This window comes from Chrysemys picta, chromosome 6, assembly GCF_011386835.1.
Source record: "Chrysemys picta bellii isolate R12L10 chromosome 6, ASM1138683v2, whole genome shotgun sequence".
Taxonomy (NCBI): Eukaryota; Metazoa; Chordata; order Testudines; family Emydidae; genus Chrysemys; species Chrysemys picta.
The window spans coordinates 78,765,922-78,790,346 of record NC_088796.1 but is presented as its reverse complement, the minus strand read 5'-3'; the positions used below and the strand labels follow the sequence as shown (position 1 = coordinate 78,790,346).

At 41.2% G+C, this 24,425-nt stretch overlaps 1 protein-coding gene across 8 annotated transcripts in view; it reads right to left on the bottom strand.

Annotated features, from left to right (window-relative positions):
* GRAMD2B (GRAM domain containing 2B) overlaps positions 1-24,425 on the bottom strand; it is a 62,437-nt gene that overhangs the window by 21,591 nt on the left and 16,421 nt on the right. For 4 of the 8 annotated variants that reach the window (XR_002889860.3, XM_024111591.3, XM_065599302.1 and 1 more), the window contains exons 2-4: positions 4,422-4,544; positions 2,541-2,628; positions 1,137-1,203 (exon numbers count right to left, since the gene is read on the bottom strand). Coding sequence is in view for 6 of the 8 variants with exons in the window: in XM_024111591.3 (XP_023967359.2) it covers positions 1,137-1,203; positions 2,541-2,628; positions 4,422-4,544 (278 nt within the window). In the remaining 2 variants the exon portion in view is untranslated. Of the gene's footprint in view, positions 1-1,136; positions 1,204-2,540; positions 2,629-4,421; positions 4,545-22,965; positions 23,348-24,425 lie in introns of those variants that run through there. The other 4 variants (XR_010602280.1, XM_005310720.5, XM_005310722.4 and 1 more) reach the window with 3 other exon arrangements.

Genomic DNA, 24,425 nt, shown 5'->3' with positions numbered 1-24,425 from the left:
TGTGCTATTCATAAAAATAAATCTATAAATCTCTTTAAAGCACACAAAAGACTTAGTTATGCACAGAAAAATCTTTAGAGCTCAAACCTGTATGAGTTTGAACTCTGATAAATCTTCAAGGTATTAAAAATGCATTGTAAATAGGGATGAGCCAAATGAGTTAAGAAGAATTCAGAAAGTTTCTTACACATTCTGAACTTAAATGTAAAACCTTCCATTGAGGAGTACAACAAGATACACAATGTGAAAAAGCTTCCAAAGATTAAAGTACCTTACACAATGACTTCCACTTACTTCCTATGAATATATTATGCTCATTTCAGGTTACCACATACTGAAAACAAGAAGAATTCTTGGGCGTGTTAGCCACTTCTCTCTCTAAACCCACTAAATACAATATGAATCATGTAGATTAATCTCAAAGCAGATTGAGAGATACGCATTTGAATAGGATGCGTTTTATGTTACGGCTACAGAACAATCCCGCCTCCCCCATTTATGTAGTGTGTGCTGACCACACGCGGAGTTGCTATTCCTTCTTTTAAGGTATTGCCACAAGCTGTGCATCTTTTGTGCTCTTATATAGTTATGGCTCTATATAAACTTTTAAAGTTTAACACCCTCTCACCCACTACTTCTCTTACCAACACCTGAAATTTAAAGGGATTGAGCTTGATCACTGTGTATTTCCAGGTAATAGGACACAAAGTTTGCCAGAACTTTAAGAGCTTTACATACTTGAATGTCTTCAGAATGAACTAATCATTTGGTCAGTTCCCTCACACCTCTACTGCAGGTTTTGGTAGTATTAGTCAGTAGTAACCAAGTAGAATGTGTAAATCTTGGTTATTTCTATTTAGAAGTGCAAAACAATCACATCACAGGTTATGATTCACAAACATCTCCTGACAACTGAAAACAAAGGAATGATGTGTTTAAATTCTGCAAGATTCCCACTGGAACACTGAGTAGATGGAGGAACAGGCCTTGTGAATATATAAATCCATTCAGCTAAAACTGCTCTTATAACAGATGTTCATTTATGTAGTGGATCTTGAATAACCAACAGCTTCCTTTGTCCTGTCATGGATTCACTTTGCATTCTGGGGCAGATAAAATAATGGTGTGGTACTTACTTTGCTTCAGTGGCTCTCCACTTGGGACATCCAGAAATAGCTTGTGATAGTGAGCATTTGCCTTGAACTAAAATTAAACAAACACAGAACACATTTTGGTTATTCCTTCATTAAAATATATTTACCCCCCTTAATCTGCACACTTGCTTTCTCCTTTAGCATCCTCTATATGCTCAGATACTATGGTGATTAGTGCTATAGAAATGCAGTTAAATGAATAAATACCCCCTTATTCTCAAATTCAAGAGTTCTGGAAGTAAAAGATTGCCTTATAGCTCTTCTTTTAAACGCCTCAAAAGAAGAAAGCTCAGTGATATTTTATTTGTGTTTGTACAACCTTTATACAACAGAAAGATAGCACTAGTTTTAGTGGTTTGAGAGTGGTACATCCATACTGAGCTTTTTGCTAACTTTACAGAATCCTCCAGCTCTGCTGTCTGGATAAAGCACTATCTTCTGCAGAGATGGAAGAGAAGGAGGCACTAGTTGTAACTCCATAGTTAGAGTTGAAGTTTCTTCTATACCTGTACCCAGGAGCGGCGCCAGGGTTTTTGGCGCCCTAGGCAGGGGTCCTTCCACGCTCCTGGTCATCGTCGGCAATTCTGTGGCGGGGGGTGTGTGTGTGTGTGTCCTTCTGTGCTCCCGGTCTTCAGGGCACTTCGGCGGCAGGTCCCGGAGCGAGTGAAGGACCCGCCGCAGAATTGCCGCCAAAGACCTGGAGCGCGGAAGGACCCCCCGCTGCCAAATTCCTGCTGAGGGCAGCAAAATGACCCCCCCCCCCAAAATCCTGGTGCCCTAGGTGACTGCCTAGGTCGCCTAAATGGAAGTGCTGGCCCTGGCTGTACCATCTAATGTGATGTGAAGAAATTCACAAAGGCAGGGCAGGAGGAGAAGTAACATTACTCAACTCTGGGGGCAAAACTACACCCATACTCCAGCTTAATCGGAGGACAGCAAACAAAAAAACCTCAAAGAACATTTCAAAGTGAGAAATATATGTTCTAGATGTTGCCACATGAGTGTATCTGCACCAGTAAGCTGATGTGTTATATTTAGAATAGATATGCAGAGGGCAAGGGCGAGGAGGGAGAGAATATCCCATGCGTGAACTTTCCCAAAAGAATGATATTCTAAAATCTTTTGAACTAAACTGGAAAAGTCATCTTCTGCTCCTGTTAAAGATTGTTCCTTTGTCTCAAATCCTTAGTGGCTGTACTTGGTAGTAAGGCTTCACTTTTGCACTTACCATGTTTCACTCAATCTCAAAGGCACTGGGCAAGAAACCAGTGGCAGCGCCCAAACCTTGAGTGCTTACATTACAATGAACAGTACTGTTACTGGGCTAGACAATGATAGTATAGTCATTTACTCTGACTATAAAAACACACATTATCTCTGTATTACCTGATTTGAGGCATGTTTTTTCCTTTCAATCTTGGAGTCACTCTTGATATCTGCTGTCAGGAGGGGGCTGTCCACACTGATCTTTGTCCTGAGGGTAAGAAAACATTCCTAATACCATGCTTAGTGTCATTTCATTAGTTTTGTTACCATCCGGATGTATAATTCTGTCTATGGCACACATTCATCCTTTATTAACTTTCATTCTTATTCTCTGGTCTCTTGATGACAACAAAGCAGATAAGGACAGTTAACATCAGTTTCAGAATACATCAGGTCTCATAGCTCAAAGAAAACCTTTTAACGTTAGAGGGAATGTTCATTTGTTGTTTGGAATAAGTTAACTACTGTTAGTTTCTTTTGTATACTTTGTTCACCTTATAGGCAAAGACGATGGCTTTTCTTTTGGATAGTAGAACATAAGAATGGCCATACTGGATCAGAACAGTGGTCTATCTAGCCCAGTATCCTGTCTTCTGACAGTGGCCAATGCTAGATGTTTCAGAAGGAATCAACAGAACAGGGCAATTATCACGTGATTCATCCCCTGTTGTCTAGTCCCAGCATCTGGCAGACAGAGCCTTAGGGACCAGAGCAAGGGGTTACATCCATGATCATCTTGGCTAATAGCCACTGATGGTCCTATCCTCCATGAATTTATCTAATTTTTTTTAACCCAGTTATAGTTAAGGCCTTCATAACATGCCCTGGCAATTAGTTCCACAGATTGAAGTACTTCTTCACACAATGCCCAGTCCTTATATTTGTTTTTAACTTGCTGCCTATAGATTTCATTGGGTGATCCCTGGTTCTTGTTTTATGTGAAGTCATCATGTGTGTCATTTGATATAGTCACTATTGGGTTCAAATCTTGAATGATAGTAAGAATATTGACCATACAAAAAACAGTGTACAGGGACTATCGGGTAAATTTTTCATGGGACAGAGATGTCTGACTGGAGAGGTGCAGTCTACAGTGAAAATTCTTGTACTTCCTCAAGAATTTTACATGAAGAAGCAGGGAAAACACAGGATGTGCAAGAAAATGCAATAGGCTCATGTGTGTTTGCCTTGTAAGCAAATCTGCGATCCTAAGTTGGTTGTTGCATTGGTCATCTAAGGAACAGGCAAGAAGACACGCCATTAGGACTTCCATCCCATGGTTCTGAGCAAGTCATCTAGCTGTTCGACTGGGATTTTAAAACCATCACAGCCTTTGTTTTGTATGAGTTATTGGTATTCCCTGCCACCCAAACTCTTTGATTTAGCATTTTCACAAGACCTAGTATATACTGCTACAGAGATTTCTATCACTGAATCCTGTTTCCCTATAAGAATGGTGTGATTGAGGGGTTGAAGAGACAGAAGATTCTTACCAGAGGGATCCCATATTAGAGCTCAGTTATACCTTTGTCATGAGCAAAGGACTCTACAACATTCTGCTGCACCAGGAGTAGCCCTGGAGCCAGACAAAGCCTGGCACCCAGTCTCTCCCTGTTCTGCAATGGAAGTAACCTGCACCAGGTCTAGATCTGTGCAGTGTACTTCCCTTGGCATGCCAGTACAACTATGCTAGCTGGTTCTGCCATGGTTCTTCCCACTACCTACCTCATCCTGTCCTTTCCCACCTACTTGCATAGGAGGTTGGATGTAGGAGCCCCAAGGAGGTTGCTCTTCCCCTGAAATGCTCCTTTCTGTGTTCCAATAGCTGGCACAAGTGAGCATCTGATACCCCATTATTCCCTTGTACAGCTGCACAAGCTGGGCCACAATCAGGACCTTAGGTGTACTAAATATTTATCTTGTTTCTCACCAGGTTTTTTGGATGGGTCTCAGCAATTTTTATTGCTGCTCAGTTTCTGCTAGTCAGTTTTCTGATATTACCTAGTGGCGCCAGCTTTTTTCCGGTCATCAAAACATTCAGCCTCACTAGTAGGGATCTGTGGCAATAGGCTGGGTGATTTTCCAGCCTTCTTTTTTTCCTCTGTACCATATTCTCCATCTGAACTGCAGAGAGAGAGAGAGAGAGAGAGAGAGAGAGAGAGATTGATTCTCTTTATCTGAGGATTCATACCAAGGTCAAAGAACAAAAGCCACTGCAAACTGACCTAAAAAAGAAAATTGTCTGATATGTATTTCAATCATTCATTTTAGATTTTAACAATAGACATTCTTGTATCTTGGATCATACTTGGGAAAACTAAATGCATAGCCTCCACTCTTGTTTACTTAGAACTCTAATCTAGTCAGTCTTTTTCGGTCATACTAACATTGGAACTTAAAATAACCTTCTAGATCAGCTAATGTCGACATAGATACTACAGTGACTGGTGGCTAAGTGCTCCTTTGAAGATTTTTACTGTTTTGAAATTGACAGAAGTCCCCCTCACCATGTTTTTCTGATCAGTTCTATAATAGCGAACATAAATAGATAGTTTTTTCTGTTAAACCCTTTCCATGATATGCATTTCAAAAAGTTGTCTCATTTTCTAGGATGCAGCAAAATGTACAAAGTGTAGCTATAAAGACTTATCAGGGCATATTGCAGAACCCACTAATAAGCTCCAAGTTAAAGACAACAGTAAAAGAGCACTTTCAAAGATTTTTGTGAGGATTCTCATTAACGTGTGGGAAAGTTAAAAAAGCCCCCTATCATTTTGAGAACAGCACCAATCTAGCTGAGGGATAACATCAAACCCTACATATGAATATGGAACTGCTTTGTTTTCTAGAGCAGTGTTCAAATCTCATAATTTATAAAGCTTTCAAATAAAGCAAACAAGGAGCCTATCTTGTCCCTTGTACTCAAGTACACAGCAACAGCTCTTAAAATCCATTTAATTGGGAAATTTAATGCCAGCAAATCTATCAAAATATGAATATTCAATGCAGAGTACACTTTAATGCAAAAATATAACTATTTAGTACACACTGTCATTTAGTGTCCTGGAAAGAATCTCCAACCACAGACCTGATATCACCTGAGCAACATGAGCTGCAACATTGAAATTCTAGCAATGGGGGGAAATGAAAGTGCTAGTATTACACAATCAGTCATGTCTGTAGTCCAGGTTTGGCTCCAAGTAGTAAAGGAATAAATCTAAACTAAATGAGTTCAGTGCTTAACTGAGTCAAATAGTTAAAAATTTTTAAGTTTTCTAATCAGCCTACAAGCTATACGTTATACTTAACACATTCTTTATAGCCAATTATAATAAAATTAAGTTAAGGCAGAGTTCCTCTTAACTGGAACCAATAGGTCCTGTTTGACCCCCTCAGTCACTACTTACTACAAAGTTTCCATGAAAGCATTTTTATTCCATTTTATTTTGAATGTGAAGAAGTATCTGTCAGGTTTATGAAGGTGACCTAGGTCACAATACAGGATCTGTGTTTAATAGCCTGCGTATGAGACTGAAATCCATCTTTCCCATGGCAAACACATATACTACCATACTAATTAAGTTATATGGTAGCCAAAATGGTAGCCAAATTTAAACAAATACACAACCCTTTGCAAAATTTGCCCTGATGCTTAACATTATCCTAGATTTTTTTTTAAATATATATACGTACACACACACACGGGTTCAAGTCTAAAGGCAAAGGAGGAGGCTGTCCAACCATCTGTATTTTTAAGCCTCTTTCCCATCCCCATCCATTCTTTAATACTGTTCCACCTTGGAAGCACATATTGATTTTTTTTTAAAAGAAATCAGTTGAGGGCAGAATCCTCTGGTAAGCATGGATTTTAGTTATAAAGTTGCTTAGGTTTTTTAGCAGGCTACCACATACATCTCTTATTTTGGGGATCAAATCCTAGAAAGATTAGAAATTTGCCAACAAACAGCAAGAAAAATAAGAAGGTAGGGTAAATGTTGCATCTGTCAACATTAACTGTGTTCCTTAAAGGTGGTCCTGGATGACCCCAATTTACAAGGGACCTCTCCATGTAGATCTGTATGCAATTTTACAATGGTTATACAGATGGCAAGGCAACCAAAGTCCAGACCATCATTTTGATAATGACATTTTGCAATGTAACTTCAATTAAAAGTTTTGGTAGATATTTTAATTACTATACCAAGACCAAGGCCTTGTCATTCATATTTGCATAGGCCTTCTCAGACCAACTTCAATCTCATATTTTCACTTGGAATTGCACAAAGAAATCAAAAGAGTGTCTACCTGATGTTGGCAGAGTGAGGTCAGGAGAGAAACATTGCAAAATGCTCATGCAAATCTACCACATTCTCTCAGCCAGCAGCTGATTACCAATGTTTATTTTATAGGACACAAATAATCAGAGCCTTATGCCTTATTTACATTGGGATTTGTAAATTTGAAAGCTTGAGAGAACACCCACCTGTTGAATTTAAGGTCTGTGAAAGAGATAGCAAATTGACATTTGCTAAGGAAAATTCCATTTACCCACAGAACAGTCAAAGCACAGGGATCAACACAGCAAGTTTCCACACTGTTCCACCAACAGGCGTCAATTTTGTCTGTCCAAAGGTAACAGCTTTCAATGATTTCTGATCTAACCTGAACCAGCAATCTAGAGGCATTGGGTAGCACAAACCTTTTATATCAAGAACCCAAACCAGCAGTTTTATTTAGTTTGAGGTTCCAATGGGCGTGAACCTCAAAGAGGACTTTGGTCAGGACCTGGGCGGGCCAGGGATGCTCCCTCCCACTACAGACCAGGTTGTGGCTATCTTAGGGGCATAGAAGGGCCTAGTGGTCCTTTAGCCACTTCTTATGATGGCTTCAGGAGGTAGTCAACTGTCCGTCTCTTTCCCCCTCAAAGTTCTTAAGCATCCTGGGAGAAGTAACTTGCCTGAGAAGGAAGCAGGCAGTGTTGGGATTGGGGAGTGTGTATGTACACACCTTGAATTTAAAGTAACTCTTTACTGGATGTAGGATTGTTATTTATATTACTGCCATATTGAGAGGCCCCAGTAGGAATTAGGGTCACACCAGACTGGGCACTGTAAAAACTATGTAAAGAGGTTACAGTGCTGCTTACAGAGAAAGTTGACAGGACTTAAGTAGGGACACAAAAACAATCGGGAAGGATGGATGAGGAACAATGAAGCACCATGCAGTTATTCAGATTTCTTATGGGGCTCAACAAGATAAAGAGATGCCATTAAATCTCTCTGTATAATATACACATATCCTTTTCACCTCTTCCTTTCTCCTGTAACAACTCAGAAGAGTGAAATTCCCGCCCATCTTCAAATCCTTTATAACCTATGATCCATTGAGTAGTTTTGTTTCCATCTTGTTTTAATTTTTTTTCTTTCAATTAATCCTTCCTCCTCACTTGCTTTAACTGCGGAACAGTAGTATAAATGACTTCACACCTAAAATTCCCTTCCCCTGACTATGTCCGTCATTCAACCCCTTGCCTTCTCTACCAACAGCAACTCCAGCCACCATTCCAAAGTCACGAGGCTCCACCCATGCATGCCTTTCCTAGCACAAACATGCAGCTCCCTGATGATATCATGGGGGGGTAGAAAGTGTTTTAGGGATTGAAGAAATGTGGTATTATGTTATTCCTTTTACCTGTTCTGAGGGATCTGGGGGGTGGGGGAGAGCTGGGCTCAGCCCAACCTGTTCACCTTCTCTTTTCACTGCATCTCTAAAAGCAACCAAAGTCCTTTTCCCCGCTCAGGCCTTGCCTCCAGGAAGAAGAGGGAGAGTCCTGCCCATGTATGGGTGCACCTGATTAAAGTAAAGAAGTTTAAGTAGACTCCACCCCTGCAAATATGCATCATGGGTCACAGCTACACATGCCTTCCTACGTATGCTTCATATATACCCTCCACCAACACCACTGCCACATTCACCTAGCTCATGCAATCAGAAATTCAGTACAAAGGAGTAAATCTTCATTTCCTCTCATATGAGCCTACAGATCTCTCTGGAAACTAACTCACCACAGATCTAAAATATCAGCAATAGTGTGTAATTCCTCTGCCATTTCAGGCTCCTTAGATACTGCTGCATCTTAGTCCACCCAGTTCTCCACCTATAGCATATAATAGTCTAGTTTCCTGAGAGTCTCATTTCAGTTGTTGGATTTAGTGTGAGCGTGCTGTTGGTGGCCTGTGATATACAGGAGATTAGACTTGGATGATCTTCAAATTGCAAAACTTTGGAACATTAGATTTCACTGTAGTCTAACAGAGCAATTGTTGAGAGAAAGTAGCCCATTCCACCTCAAAAAAGAGTTATGGTAAGTGTCATTTTGCTTAACAGGGGTTTCATGCAAGTGGACCATTTTTGTAAATATCAAGATTTTGAGTTTGTTGTGAATATATACTTTTAAACGCACAACTCTAACGCTGATAGAATATCTCCTTCAAGATGAACATGCAAAAAACACACAATCTACCTACTTTTCAGACATGCCACCCCCTTAAAAAAAAAAAAAAATCAAAAAAATCAAATCACTTTCAGGTTTATTATGGCACAAAGGGAATACAGTTTAATGTTGTAGAGATTCATCTTCACTGATGAGTCACACAGTTAAAATGACAACAAAATTAGTGACATTAAAAGGATATGAACTCTGTGTATTAGAAAAACAGTTGGTTACAGTACATAACCATAATATACAGCAAGAATGGAACTGAGGAACATAAGATTAACCCACAGTAAAGGAAAAAAGAGCAGAGAAATAGATTAACAAAAAGCAGTGAACCGGATGTGTCTCTAATGAAGTGTACCGAGACCCATCATTAGCCAGCACATTTTAAAAGTCATGGGAAATGGATCTAGTCTCTTTTATACACTGCATATAAACACAGAAAACTAGTGGCAGATCTGGGAGCCCAAGTTCTTTATGCTACAGAAATAAAGTTCCTTCTGAATTCAGAAGAATGTCTTCTGGATTAGAACATCAGCCACTCAGACTTGTAGCTAACCTCTGTCGCAAAAATTGTATTAAGTTGATTACAATGGAATTTTATTTGAATTTTTTTCCTTTGAAAAACTATTATGAAATGTAATGGCTACTAAAAACCTATACTACATCCTGTTTCCTTTGCACTCATCAAAGACCGCTTTTTGGTTGTTTTGGCAGATGTTGAATGAAAGTTGCTTACAAATATTCAGCGTTATTTGACCAATGCGCTATATGCATTCATTAAGTGTTCTGAGAAAGGTCCAATAAATTTGTGTTTTAGTTCTCAACACGTAAGTCAGGAAAAATGAAACAATCCCTAGAACACACAGAAGCGTATTATGTAGATCCTTAATATTCTGTAAAGTTTGCTCATATTTCCCTAGAGTGGCTATTCTCGCCTTCCAAGTCCACCCTCTCTCAGAGATCAAAAGCTATCTTAAGTAGTGTCCCACTAGCTGCTTGTTTATTAAGCTCTCTCATATCCATTTAGAGCAGAAACATGCTGCTTGGATGACCAGTTCTGAAACTCCACCACCACAAAGGCTGCCATTTGTTCATTTGCAGTGTTTGTTGAATATTTTCTAATTCTGAACAGATTAGAAAATGACTTCACTGGTTTGCAATGCCATGACACACCAATATTTTGTTTAGTTTTGAATCCAAATCAGTTCTGTCTTGAATGCTGGAAACAACTGCAACATGTCTACTTGTTACCCAGGTTATTTTTACTCTCCTGGATATTTAAGGGACTTCCTTCACAGCAGCATAATGGGATGCTTTCTACTGTTAAATTTAATCTGCCAATTGAGATTGGTCGGTGTATGATGTTACTGGGAAATATCTATTATTTTGATGAATATGGTGCATGCGACTGTGGATATGTCTACACTGCAATTATACACGTGAGTGGCTCATGTCCGCTGACTTGGGCTTATTGGGCTCGGGCAGTAAAATTGTGGTGTAGACATTCAGGTTCAGGCTGGAGCCCGGGCTCTGGGACCCTTCCCCCTCACAGGGTCTGCCGACACTCTACACTGCAATTTTACAGCCCCACAAGTCAGCGGACATGGGCCAGCTGCAGATGTTTAATTACAGCACAGATGTACCCTGTGTAGTTATGAGGGGTTACTTGATGTGGGGTCATTAAAGGGACCAAGCAGGGAAAACAAAACAAGGACACAGGTAAGAGCCCTTGAGGAAACCATGGGGAAGCTGTTTATTGGGGAATACTTCTTACCGAGCTCCAGCCAAACTAAGAATGATTTACTCTTCCCAAGCGTAGGTCTAGGATCAAACAAGGATACTAAACCATTACAACACAAAGGGCCTAGAAAAGAGGGGGTTTGGGTGAGCCAAGAGGGGCTGCCCAAGAGGAGCTACTGTCATGCAAGGAGACACAGAGAGCATGCTGCAAGCAGGAGAGTGTCCTATTCCCAGCCAGAAATGGAGGTAACTAGGCTAGATGAAATGTACCAAAGCTTTCAAGGAAAGGTAAATATAGGGGAAATTTACATATACACCTTTATTGTTTTTACCCTTCACTTTGCATGCTGTATACTTGGATAAGTGAATAAATAAATACTTTCGTGTGAAGATGCTGGCTCTATGTCCCTGTGAACTTGTACTGTCACAGGCTGATAGAGAAAGAAGGTTTACAGGTGCCAAATCTGGTTGAACTTGTTGTGTTAAAATGGTTGGGAAACAGGGGTGCTGCTGTTCAGAGATCCAGACCAGACCAATTGAACCGTATAGTTCTGGCCAGAGAGGGGTGAAGAGAGCAAGGCCAAAGTGGTATACATCAGAGGGACTAAGAGAGAAACTGTCAATTTTGCCCTGTAACCATGACAGTTAGCATCCTATTTTTTACCAGATAAGGATGTGGGGAGGCACTGAGGCAGACATGCCACTAACACCATATAAAATCCAGAACGATGCTCAGCATTTAAAAGGAATAGAATCTGTTTATTCTGAACAGTCCTGTTGTCTGGAGTTAAACATCTAAGCTCTGTACGTACACCTATCCTGCTTCTGTGGTATAACGCAGCTCCAAGATTTAAAAGAAATAAACACATTTGTATGGCATAAGTGAAGACACACAGAGGCATTGTGATTTTGACAGTGATTCAGAGAGTGAATACTATTGAAATATGTTCACAACTCCAAGCAGAATACATCTGGACTAAGAGTGAAGAAATGAAGAGCTGCTTAATGGGGCAAACGAGAAGCTAAGTAGACCAATGGTGTATTCGAGTGGTCGAAGTAAATTTATCTTTGTCTAATTTAAAACACAGTACTCTGTACTTACAAAAGCCAAAAATTGAGCATCTGATTTTGGAAGGATACCATTTCAGTTGTATGTTGGAGGGGTAAAGTTGTCAGACATATCTTTATACATGTGAAGAGAGAGAGTGTGTTCAAAGCTTAAGGAATTCAAGAACACTAAAATTGGGGGTCAGCTTGTTATTACAAGTGGATACAGAGCTAAAGATAGTGGAAGCTCTATTCTTTTCTAGCAGACACTAATGATCTGCATATCTTCAATCCTTTTGAAAGCAATGCTAGGAGGCTAATTCTCTCATTATAGAAACAACTCACTGAGCCAAATATAAACACAACAGAGTGAAGCTGCTATAGTAGATGTGACTATATTTGAGTTATATCCTCTGCCCTGCCTCCAGCTATCCCTCTCTCTTTTACCAGATCTTCTGAACACCTTTTTTGTTTTGTTTTGTTTTGTCCTTTAAACGTCGTCTCTTTACTCAGGATGGCACTCATTTAAAAAAGTGTTATTTCACAGACAGATTGCACAACACGTGTTAAAATGTACAGGTTCTTGAGTGCCCCCTTCCCACAGTGCATGGGGCAGATCCGATTCGTGCTGCCGCCCGGCAAGTCCTAGGATTAGACATGTGCAAAGACATGGGATTCCCCCCACTGCCAGCAGGGGGGCGACGTTACACAGTGATGGGGGAAGGAAAGTCCGTGCAAAGTGGCGGGAGGGAGATGCAAAGGAACTGGCTGACCTGCTGCACGACCTCAGCACCGGCCCTGCCCTGGGTCCCAGCATCAGTTCCCTTCCTTTGGAGCATCCCAGGTATAAAGTGCAAGTGGTGCAGTTTTGCTTGGTGTCAGCCCTTCTCAGCAACACAGGCAGCAGTCTGAGAACACACTGGGCCTATGATTGACTGCATTTCCTGACAAGCATTGCAATGTGTGCCTTATGCATATTTTGCCTATGAAATGGCTCTTAGGATGACACAGAAGGGATCTGGGGACATTAGCACTGGTGAGTTTGCTTTTCCTCACTCTGGTAGTTATTTTTTGTCACAGATTATATTTCTGAGGGTGAGAAAGCAGAGTTATTTGAATATTGATGTACTCTCACTTTGCAGCAATACCTTTAAACATAGCAATATATACACATTTGGTTTGAAATGTTGGTATTCTTATATAGTATTAGAAAATTTGAATAAACTGTAATTTTAAACAAGTAATGAATTTTGTCTAATAAAAAACAATAAAATTGTCTAGTTATTAAGCATGGACTTATACCTTTTAAAACAGCAAAACAAAATGGAAAGGTATCTTATCTTATTGCACTTTTTTAGCCCAGTGGATAAACATTTCACATAATAACCAGGTCAAGTCTCACACCATAGTACCTCAGCAGACAGCAGTAAGGTCATTGTGACATTGTGGACGTCATTAGCATGTAAATTCTCAGTTCTTAAATACAATCTATTATTAACAGGCAGTATTCCCCATCTAATCAAAGACAGACGCTATCAAGTTCCATAGAAAAATAGAAACAAATTCCTTGTGCCATTGAGTGTGAGGCTAATATTTTATAAAAATAAAGAACAGAACAGACCAGGAATGTAAGCCATTCTGGTTGTTCCATCTTTCTCCAAAGTGTCCCCAGTCCATCTGTCCACTTCAAAAAAATCACTCCAAAACCTCACCACTGCAACTTTCTAGCTAGCCTCAGCAGAAAGTCCAAGGACGGAGCACTATTCCCAAAATCAAAACAGGGCCAGATCCTGTGGGGCAGCCAGGCTCCTGGTGGGGAGCAGTGAGTGGAGCTGAGAGCCTGGACTCTCAGCTCCCCACTCTGCCACCTTAGGTCAGTGGACACGCTCCTGGTGAGGATATGTGCCACCGACCGAAGGCAGGTAGTGTGGACATGAACCATTGCAGTAGTTACTGGTGGCTGTAAATTGACCTAATATAGATGGACTTAAGTTTTTAGTGTGGACATGCCCTACATTTTATTCAGGATCAAGAAAGGGAGGGAAGAGGCACTTGGAGGTCTGAGCTTCCAATTCTTTTCTGCCAAATTAAATAAGGAAAAAATGCAGTTGCCCGCAGAACCTGCTAACAGTCATACCTACAGTAGGGCCTGACAAATATTCATGGTATATGAAAATCCATGGCTGCCACTTAACAATGCAGTCATTTGTGGGCATCATCACAGGAGTAAACAAGTGAGGAAAAGAAAGCTTGGTTTCACCACTGGAAAGTCTTCATGCTTTTTTTTTTTTTTTAGTGTTTGGAAAAGTACGTGCCTTCCAAAGTGATAGTCTTCACATGAGTGTGAGCCAAGTTTTCAGATTTAGCTGTGCTTATGCAAGAGATCTGTTGCATGAATATGGTAGGTTCTTCTATATCCTTGTAGCAATGGTTAGATGTACCAGGTGCTTTAAAAAATATAGATGCAAGGATTTTAAAAAAAAAAAAAACATTAAAAGAAATTTAGTGAAAAAGTCTGTTGTGAGATTTAGGAAGTCCAACTGGTCTGGTTCCCTGTTTAAAAATGGTATAGTTCAGCACTTACAGTGAGAGAGTAGGCTACTAGATACAGTGTACTCAGGATCTCTTCTCTTTTATAGCACTTTTTTAGAACAATTCTGTTTTGATATCAGGGATTATAACTGTGCTAAACTGTTTTAATCTGTGTAAAGAAAAATAACCAAAATATCTAGCTCTTGGTTGGGTACAGAGAAAGAGAGAGAAGGAAACATATGAAAGGGACTGTTGAATGGAAGCTGATCAGATGGATGAGATATCTGAGAATTAGCACGGACACCTGATCAGGAAACACTGCAAGTACAGCCTTTGTACCAGAAGCAGACCTAAACCAAAGCGGACTGGGTCAATGTCCAGGAGACTTAGTGAACAGATATCACAGAACTGCCTGATCTCAACCTTCTTAACTTTTGGCTAAGAAATATAAAGACAAGGCAATAATTGGAGAGTTTGCTTAAACAAACACACACGCTTCTTGACTTGTCACAGGTTCAAATCAGAAGAACGCACTACCTGTCCAATTAGCCACTTTTTTCCCCTCCACCAGAGAGGAAGGGCACAAGTCTATTTTAGTTTATTACAGTACTCAAAACTCTCCTAGCACCTCAGCAAGCAACCCTACCCGAATTCAGCAGATCCACATTTGTCTCCTGCAATCATGTGTCTGCTTCCATGGAGACAGACAGCTGATCCGAGCAATCTTATCCACTAGGAAACATGAAGACTTCTCGCAACAAGAAGTATTGGACTCTAATCCTGGATATAAGCAGTCTAGATTAATTAGGCTCTGCACAATCTGCAACAGCTCCTTTGACCAAGACTTTGCAGATACAAATAAACATTTTTTCCCTCTCCCACAGTGTCATGAAATAAGATTGAAGAGGGTTTTTTATGTTACAGTACAAGATTTCCACCTCTGGCAATCTAGCCATCTTTTCTCCCATTTTCACATTGCACTGGGGATCAGTCTGCTAGAGTGACATTTCTTGCTACAATTTGTATCAGCCATCTCCACCATTGCCACACATTGTCATCTTTCACACCAGCAAACCTTCTGTAGAGTTTTCCTCTCTAAGGTGGTTGTGACAGATTAGTGTATCAGCAAACTCTATGCTGTTTCGTGAACATTTTGATTGTAAACTGCACTGCAGCCTTCATTTTTGCACTGTAGCCTCCATCATAGGCTGGGACACCCAGGAGGTGTTACAGTCAGTCAGTCACAAACACATGCTCATATACATATGGGAAAGCCATCAAGAGTCCTCAGCCTGGCCTGGATAGTCCTCCATTCAGATATATTTGTTCCCCATTGCCTCCAGCCTTTTGTTCTAGGGCAAACCTAACAATAATCATCCTGTCATTAGGCAACAACACAGCATTTTATGATAAGGAGATAGTAAAGTTCTATAGGTTGGACTAGGCTGGAAGTAGACAGGCAATTGTCACCTGTGTATCTTCTTCCCTCAGGTGAGACTCTCTCGCTGTTTTGTCAATGGAAAAAGGACAAGGTGTCTGTAGAGGCCTCTGGCTTTTTACCTTGTTTGTGAGAAAACATTGAGTATTTCTCTCCATTTGACTCAGCTAGTGCTCCCTGAAGAGCTTTCTTTCTATGGAAAATAGAGAGGCAGACAGAAGCTGCTGTACTTGGCTATCTGCCTTCTACATCCTGAGCCAGAGCTTCTTGTGCAATATAGCATTTGAGGAAATAGCTCTGGCAGAGAACTTAATTGTATCTTGGGAGTTGTCAAAGAATACTGGTTAAGACATTTTTCTTCATATTGATTTTATCTTTGAAGGTTGTTAGACCAAGCAACAGCTCTTCTAGCATAAGGGCTGGCAGTAACATATGCCTGCATAGTAAATGAAATTTATACTTTCTTCCTCAAGGGCCTGTCAACTCATCTGTCTGGTCATGGGGGTGCAGAGTGGGAAGAGTCAGCTGGGTGACAGTATTAGATCCCACTGCAACATCTGCTTTGGGAAGCTGTACAAAGTTCACATATTTATTCTTCAAAAGAGATATAGAGCAGCTTCCAAATGAGAGCAGTTTTGTATAGCTTCTCTGATTAAGCATAGTAGGGTGGTTCTCTTGGTAACTGCCTGTTGACAATGAGGATCTGTTCTAGCCTCAGGAAGGAAATATACCACTATTCCAACTACAGGATAGAAGTGTTTGTGTGGCTGGGGTGGGGAAGAGAAAATATTCTGTTATTATATTTGGGCATCAACTAGCAGATCTCCTTTGGCCACTGTTGAACATTAGAAGAGAGCACCAATTATAAAGCTGCTGTTGGGGCTGTAGGCAGCTCAGTCTAGTGGTTGGAGTTGGAGTCAGGGAGTCGAGCCAAGGGTCAGAGGTGGATTCGGAGACCGGGGCAAGGATCAAGAACAAAGCATGAATCAGGAGCAAGGCAGGCAAGTAGGATTCATGAGTCAGGCAAGAAGGCAGGGTCCAACGTAACAGCCAGGTAGAGCCCAGTTGTGGAGACAACTTCTTGTGGGTTTAAATAGGAAGCCCTGACAAATCAGAATTCATGGTGTTCCCCAGGACTTGATTGGAGAAGTCCTCCCTGATGTCACTTCAGGTTTCATTGTCTCTCCTGCTCAGATGATTAGTAGCGAGCCACTGGGTGGCAGCAGAGAGGCAACAGTCAACTGGGGACACATCTTGAAGACCAGTAGGGTCATGACAGTTGCCAGCAAAAATTCTTCTTAATTTGTGTAAGAGTAACAGTGGTATGAAAGAGGTTTGGAATCTTGTTATTTTAGGAGTTTAGTCAATGGGGTTAGCTGGTGTAGAGCAAAAGCCTACACAAACTCATGCTCCTGTATGTGACATACACAGTATGAGAGACAAGCTAGATGATGTAATAACTTATTGGACCTGCTTCTGTTAGTGAAAGACAAGCTTGTGAGCTACACAGAGCTCTTTTTCAGGTATCACATAGTAAGACTTAGACAGGCAGCTTTGCACTTGTGTGTGTTGACAGTATACATGACCTGCAGGGCAACCAGGGTAATTTTACATGGCCTAATTTTCAGGAGTACTGAAGAGCCACAACTGCAAATGAAGACAGACAAGTGCAGGTGCTCAGCACTTCTGAAAATCAGGTCAAGAGCATGCATTATAGGCAAGGCTGGGAGCAGCACCTACTAGTAAGGTTGCCTAACACTTCCCATTTTAAAACCATGGTATCACTTGCTTATAGCTTTGGCAAACTGTTTCAGCTGAAATTTTCTATGCCAAGTGTTTGCCTAAGGTTGATTCATTTTGGGGAAAATTTCAGACAAAATAGTTCAGCCATTTCCAAGACTAAGCCTAGGAAAACACATTTAATTTTATATGGAGAAAACAATCAAGTACAAGCCCCACATGCCGGTCTCCCCTCCCCCCACCTCCAACCCCAATCTATGGCCTGCCCCCGACTGCCCCCCTCAGAACCCGCAACCCATCAACTCCCTCCTGCTGCTTGTCCCCTGACCACCCCCTCCTGAGACCTCCCACCCTAACTGCCCCCCAGGACTCCACCCCCTACCCAATTTGCCCTGCTCCCTGTCCCCTGACTGCCCCGATTCCATCCACCACCAGAACTCCCACATCTACCCAACCCCCTCCCCATTCCCTGTCCCCTGCCCGCCCCCCCCCAGAGCCTCTGCCCCCTTCAACTGCTCCCTGCCCCTTATCCAACCCCTCCTCCCAGCCCCAGCCCGGCTCCCTTACCATGCTGCTGTGTAGGGATGCTGCGCAGCCACTGGAGCTCACAGCCCCACCCCCTTACCATGCCGCTCAAAGTGGCAGGAGCTGCAGAGCTGCCCAGAGCTCTGGTGCTGGCAGCACGGTGCGCTGGCGGGGGTGGGGGGGGAGAAAGAGAAGCGGGGGAGGGGCCGGGGGAAGCCTCCCCAGCTGGGAGCTCAGGCGGACAGGGCAGGACGGTCCCGTGGGCCGGATGTGGCCCACGGACCGGAGTTTGCTCACCCGCCCGCCCCTTTAGGAACCGGTTCTACACCGGCTTCTAAATTTAATAACCGGTTCTTGTGAACCTGCTTCAGCTCATCACTGGCTAGGGCACATGGAGCGAGGGGGAGGGGGGGGGGGGTCTCTCTTACAGACAACTCCCAAGCCACGGGGGACACAGGCCATGGTGAGCACACTGCCTCAGGAAGCTAGGAGATGCCTGATGGAGGGTTTTGAATATCAGTTGGATTGCATAGTCAGTGGGAATCAAGCACAGATATTTGAGCATGGAGGCAGATAGTTACAATTACATTTCATAGAAACAGCAAAAGACCAACCCCCAGCAAACAAAGCTTCCATATCTCAAATCCCGCCTTTAGCTACAGGAGCAAAGTTACAATAACTACCACCTGACTTTCAAGCATACATAATTACTCCTTTTTTAAATAATTCAGATCTTTTCACCATATGGAAATTTGTAAGATTAATTATTATTTAGCAAAGCACCAGAATGGTCCAGTGGTTTGGACACTAGCCTGGGACTTGAGAGATCTGGGTTCAGCTCTATGTCCTGCCACAGACTTCCTGTGTGATCACTTAGCGTCCTTGTGCTTTGGTTGCTTCTCTGTAAAATAGGGATAAATAGCACTTCTCTACCTCATAGGTTTGTTGTGAGGAGAAATACATTAAAGATTGTGGGGTGTTCAGATACTATAGTAATGAGGACCATATAGATTCACAGGGTGTTATCCCACCTATCAGGAAATCCAGTTTCTCTTAAAATTGAAACTTTGCCAGAAAAGCTTATGGGAAAGGGAGAGAGAGAGAGAGAGTGTGTGTGTAAGAAAACAGGTCTGATAGTGTTTTAAACGCATGATCTAGTGTCATAACGATTGCATTACTTGTTTCTACAAAAACACAACATTACAAAGTTTCAAGTGACATGAAACCCTTTGATGGCAGGGTTTGTTTACATCCTTTGCACTCACAAAGTCACATACTTCCACAATTAATGCAACACTGATTTTTTTTTAATATGTTGTCCAGTGCTCTGAGTTTTCAGAAATCAGATAAGCAATTCACCTAACTTCTGCTTTAAACAATAAAAAGATTGCTGTAGTAAAAATCAAACAAAACACCCTTAAAAGGAGTGTCATTTAAACTACACATGCATTTGATTTTGTGCGCTACTGTAACTAGAAGAAGATCTCAAAAGTATCTTCTATTTAGACTCACACAGCCTAGGGTAGTATTATGCAGTCCAAGTGTATATATTTAGTCTAAAATTCACATATTATTCTATGCAAAAAAATATAACTATATGCTTAACAAACATAGGTCCCACAAGCAGATCCACATGACCAGACCTTTGCACCATAAAAAGCACCATTGAAATTAGTAGGGCTCCACCAAAATGGATCTGTATGCAGGGTCAGGGGCATCAATTGTAGGAAGTCTATGAGCTCAAGAGTGATTCGGGGAACTGCCTCTTCATTTGTATGGGACATAGTTGTTCCCTTCCCAACATGAGAATGGGGAAAAATGCAGAACATGCTTCTTTCATTCCTGAAGCATTGCCTCAGGAACAAGTTATTTCTGCCAATGCATTTCACTGTGGTGGGTATTTTGGGAGCGCACCTGTTTGGACCAGAGATACAAGTGTTGGAAGCGTATACACCTTTCCAGAAAATGAGATCACTGCCTTTTATGTTCTCCATCCTCTTCAATGTGTTTACAGGACTGAGATTCGAGTTGGCTGGAAAATAGAATGATCCTCCTGTGAGAAATTTCAGTGGGTTGGACAAATAATTTAGTCCCAACTCCAGATGAAAAGTCAAAGATTTAAAATTTTTCACAGGTGGGCACATTCTGAAAAATTCCATTTTGGGAGAACTGAATTTTTCAGCTTTCTCCTAGCTCCATGGACAGCTGCCTTTCCATGGTGCCCAACTCCCCAGGAAGTTGGAGTCATGGGGTGTCAAGCAGGCGCTTCCTAGGGGGTAGAGGCAGCCCAGGCAGGACGACCTGCTTTCTTGCCTACGTGGTTTCCATCAAAAAAGTGTCGGCACACTGTTCAGATTCCATCAAAAACAGCATTTTCTGACAGGTAAAGGTTGTGTTGGAAAATTTTTGACCAGCTCTAATCACGATCTGTGATGCGTAACTGGGAACTGTAATTTCCAACAATGATGAGGCCTTAAGGTGCAAAATTCAAACTCTCCCAAATTCAGGTTTCTTTGGAGCTGGATATTTGGTTTGGGTAGAACTCTAATCTCTGGTACTCTGGTTGGCGTGTGAGTAACACTGGTCATATCTTTCTTCAATATTTTATTGCAAAGTTATGCATCAAGTATTTTCAACTTCCCAAGAGTATTTTACATTTGAAGGATTGTTTGTACGGTCACAAGCTACATACATACAGCACACAGGAAATGCAGTCATCTGTCAGGCAGTAAGCAGAAGCTAAAACAGTATACAGCACACTGCACAACTTTTTGGTAGGGAACAACAACGGGAAATTTTGACCAAGAAAACTAGAACAAACCACTCCCTCTATTAGAGCTATCATGTGGTCTATCATATTCAGGCAAAACAGACAGGAGTTCAGTTTTAACTGACAGTGCTCCATGTGGTTTGCATCATCAGTTATATATGGATGTATGTATGTAATAAATTACTTATCTATAAAAAGTCATACAAGGATCTTATCTTGAACTAAACAGAGTGAGGATAAGACAAAATAGGGAGGGGATAAAAGAGCATACGGTATGTTGAAATAGTGAAAGATCAGCGTGTTGTGTATATATTATTAGTTCTTTGGATTTAAAAAGATGCAATTACATAAACATGTTGAGGAGGTAGTGGGATGTTCAACTAGTACCCAAAATGATGGTGGAGGTGGGTTCTTCTTCTTCTTTATGAAGGAATGCTGTCGTAAGTGTTAAGGAAAATTTTTTAGGAGGAAATCTCTAATGCAAAGTTAATAAAAAATTGAACTTGTACATGAACTCAAGTTCTAGTCCTTCTGGCAGTCACTGAGTGCACACACACACTCATTCTGTCTTCCTTTGTTGTTGTTGTTGTTTTTTTAAAAGCTTTCAGATAACATTTTCAAAAGTGCTTAAGGAAGTTAGGAATCTAAGTAACTTTGGATTCTAGTGCCACTGACTTTCAATGAGACTGAAGAGTCTAAGTTACTTTTGAAAATGGGACTTAGCTTCCTATGTTACTTAAGCACTTTTGAAAATTTTACCAACATCTTTCTCCGCCTTCTGTTCCCACCTGTATCATGGATATTTTAACACAAGCATTTTTTCCATAGTGAAGAAATAACTATGTAAAGAAGCATCACGAAGGCATGATTTAAAAGAAACACCAACCCTTTCAGGAAGGACACATTTCTAGTCAATCTCACATATTAATGTTGTATTTGGAATGGCCATTTTATCTTTAAAGCTTTTCCCCCTTTCTAAAGTAAGCTCAATATAAAAAAGTCACTCACCATACAGAGTACAAGAACCTTCAAAGATTAAAAGGGAAAGAAATTTAAGTTTGAATGAGTTCCTGGGTATCACGGCCTCTAAAGTATAGAGTGAACACTGATCACAGAGCTGGAGATACTGATCTTTAGAGCCCTGCGCGGTTTGTATCTGCATCCGATCTGCAAACATGGTCCGCGGATATCCACATCCGCGGATACAACGCAGATTTGCAGGGCTCTACTGATCTTTACACAATACGATTTTCCTGTCAGTTTTCCATTAGTCAACAGTTATTACTTCCCCCACCCCCAACTTTGGAATCAAAAACTCCTTCCCTCCCCTTAAATACAGAGTACCACTCAATTAGGGGAACCAGGGAAAAGGGAAGCAGCATTTCGGTTACACCAAATGAAACTCTGACCTTTCACTTCAGCTCCGCTTAGAGATGAGGAGAATGATTCGAGTATCATTTACACCCGTGTCGAAAGCCAATGGAATTATACCAGTATAAAACTGTTCTCGGGGGACTCAGAATCAGAACTATGGTATGCTGCCTGCAAACCAGCATTACACCCCATAAAGTGTCCTGTGCTTTCAAGGAAACTCACAACGAGATGTTTAGAGGGTTTTTTAGGCTGGATCTAATTATAGTTCCATTACTCTGAATGAAGGTGAACTTAACCCTCCCAATTTCTTGTTCTGAAGCTGGGGGAGAGGAGGGATTCAAATAACTTTTAGAAAACAAACAAATCATCTGAGATAGTACATCATTGCTACTTTAACGACTAGACTTTGTACAATACAATCTTTGTTAAAGCACTGGATACAAACGTGAAGATATATTCTGGCAGACAGAACTCCGAGGACAAGATATTTACATGTTCCTCAGATAGCATTCTAGTCTCCCAGCTTTAAAGAAAGCCAGACTCAAGTTCTGTTCAGCCCTATTCGTGGTCTTTGAGTTACAAAACTAGTCACGTGTTGTACTATAAACAGTTCGCAATTGGCGTTCAAATATTTTCTTAATTTCACATGATCATATCGAGCCTGCATTCCTGAAACTTTGTAGTCTCTCTACTAAGTTCCAGCGTTAACAGCTGTAAAAGAAAACAGCAGAATCATAAGGCAGCCAGTATCAAAAGTTAAAAAACAACATAAAATGTACACATGATTTTTTCCTTTTGATACTGTATAGGTAGTTCAGCTCAGCCCCACACCACAAGCAACAGGCGTAGAGACTTTCCAGACAATACATCGGATACTTACAGGAGTAGGACACCTTTGTTTTCTCTTTTACTGACAGCCCTTACAGGTTTTAGTTCTTCCACATCAGACTGTTGTTCAGTCATTAGCACCGTCTGCAGAAAGCGCTCTGTGAGTATCCGTGTGTCTCCTCCTCTACCCCTTACTACCAACAATTGAAATAGACTCACTCCAGCTTTTCCCTCCCTTCCTGTCACACAACTCTCTCTTGAAACTCCAGAGAGCAAATTAAGCCTAGCTCTTTATCTCTGGCTAACCTGAGCAAGTTTAAACTGGCCCTATCTGCGGGACCTAATGGTAAAGGGAAGGCAGAAGAGAGAAAGGGAGGAGGAGGAAAGAAGAAAGAAAGAAAAGAGACATCCTTTTCTCCACCCCACCAGTAGTTGGGGGTGGGGGTAGGCGGAAGGAAGGCGGGGAGAAAGCCTGTTCAACAAGTCTTTCTGGGAGAGGAAACTAATGAGCCAAGCAGGTGAAAACACGGTGATAACAATTCACAGCTGCTTTACTTTTTAAACCATAAATTTATTGGAATGAAGCTATAAAATAGGATTTAATGATGTTAAACATAATTACAAGCGCTGACTTTATATAACTTAAGATATAATAACAGTGACAAAGAACTGAGGCAACACACCATGATCGCGTCTTTTTAGATTGCACCAGGCGGCTGGTCTTTTACACAACTTAAATTATTCAAACAGGATGTTGCCTCATCGGGTACTGCCTCCTGATTACTTAAACAAAAGGTCTATTTAATGTTTTATATGGGAATGACAACGATGACAAGAGACGTAAGTGGCTGTGCCATTAACCCTTTGCTGCCCCAAAGAGCCAATTTTTGTTTATTTTCAGAGCAGACAATAGGCATGGAGTAGTGGTCCCAACCTGGATGACCGACAAGTTGGCCATGATGACAGGCATTTTTATATTTGAGATACCATAGTGATAAGTGTGGTGTAAAAACTTAGGTTGATTTATAACAACAGCAATAACCTACTGCATTTTTATGGTGTTTTTCATCCTGAAGGATCTCAAAGTGCATCACAAAGGACACCACTGATCTTGCAAATTGTTGCATCTGTCTGCATGGAGCCCTTTTGAAATCAATAGTGTTAATTATAGGTACAACAGTCTTCCCATATGCAACAAGTTGCAGAATCAGGCTTATATACTTATACATCATGGAGGGTGGCAGTCAGCCATTAGGCAGTAAACTACATCATAATAATAATAGGGGGTGGGAGGAAGAGGTAAGGAGTGGGGTTACTGTTTGTCCCAGTGTTCTTCAACTTCAATCTACACTTACAAAAAGAGACGGGTTCCTTACAGGTGGGAAAAAAAGGCACTTTTTGGTGCCTAAAGAAGGCCTGAGGGGATGGGGTTTGTATTTTCCTACTTCTACATTAGAAACTCAGGTCTCTCTAGACTGAAAGTTTTTATGGTGTCTGGAGAATGAGTGCAAT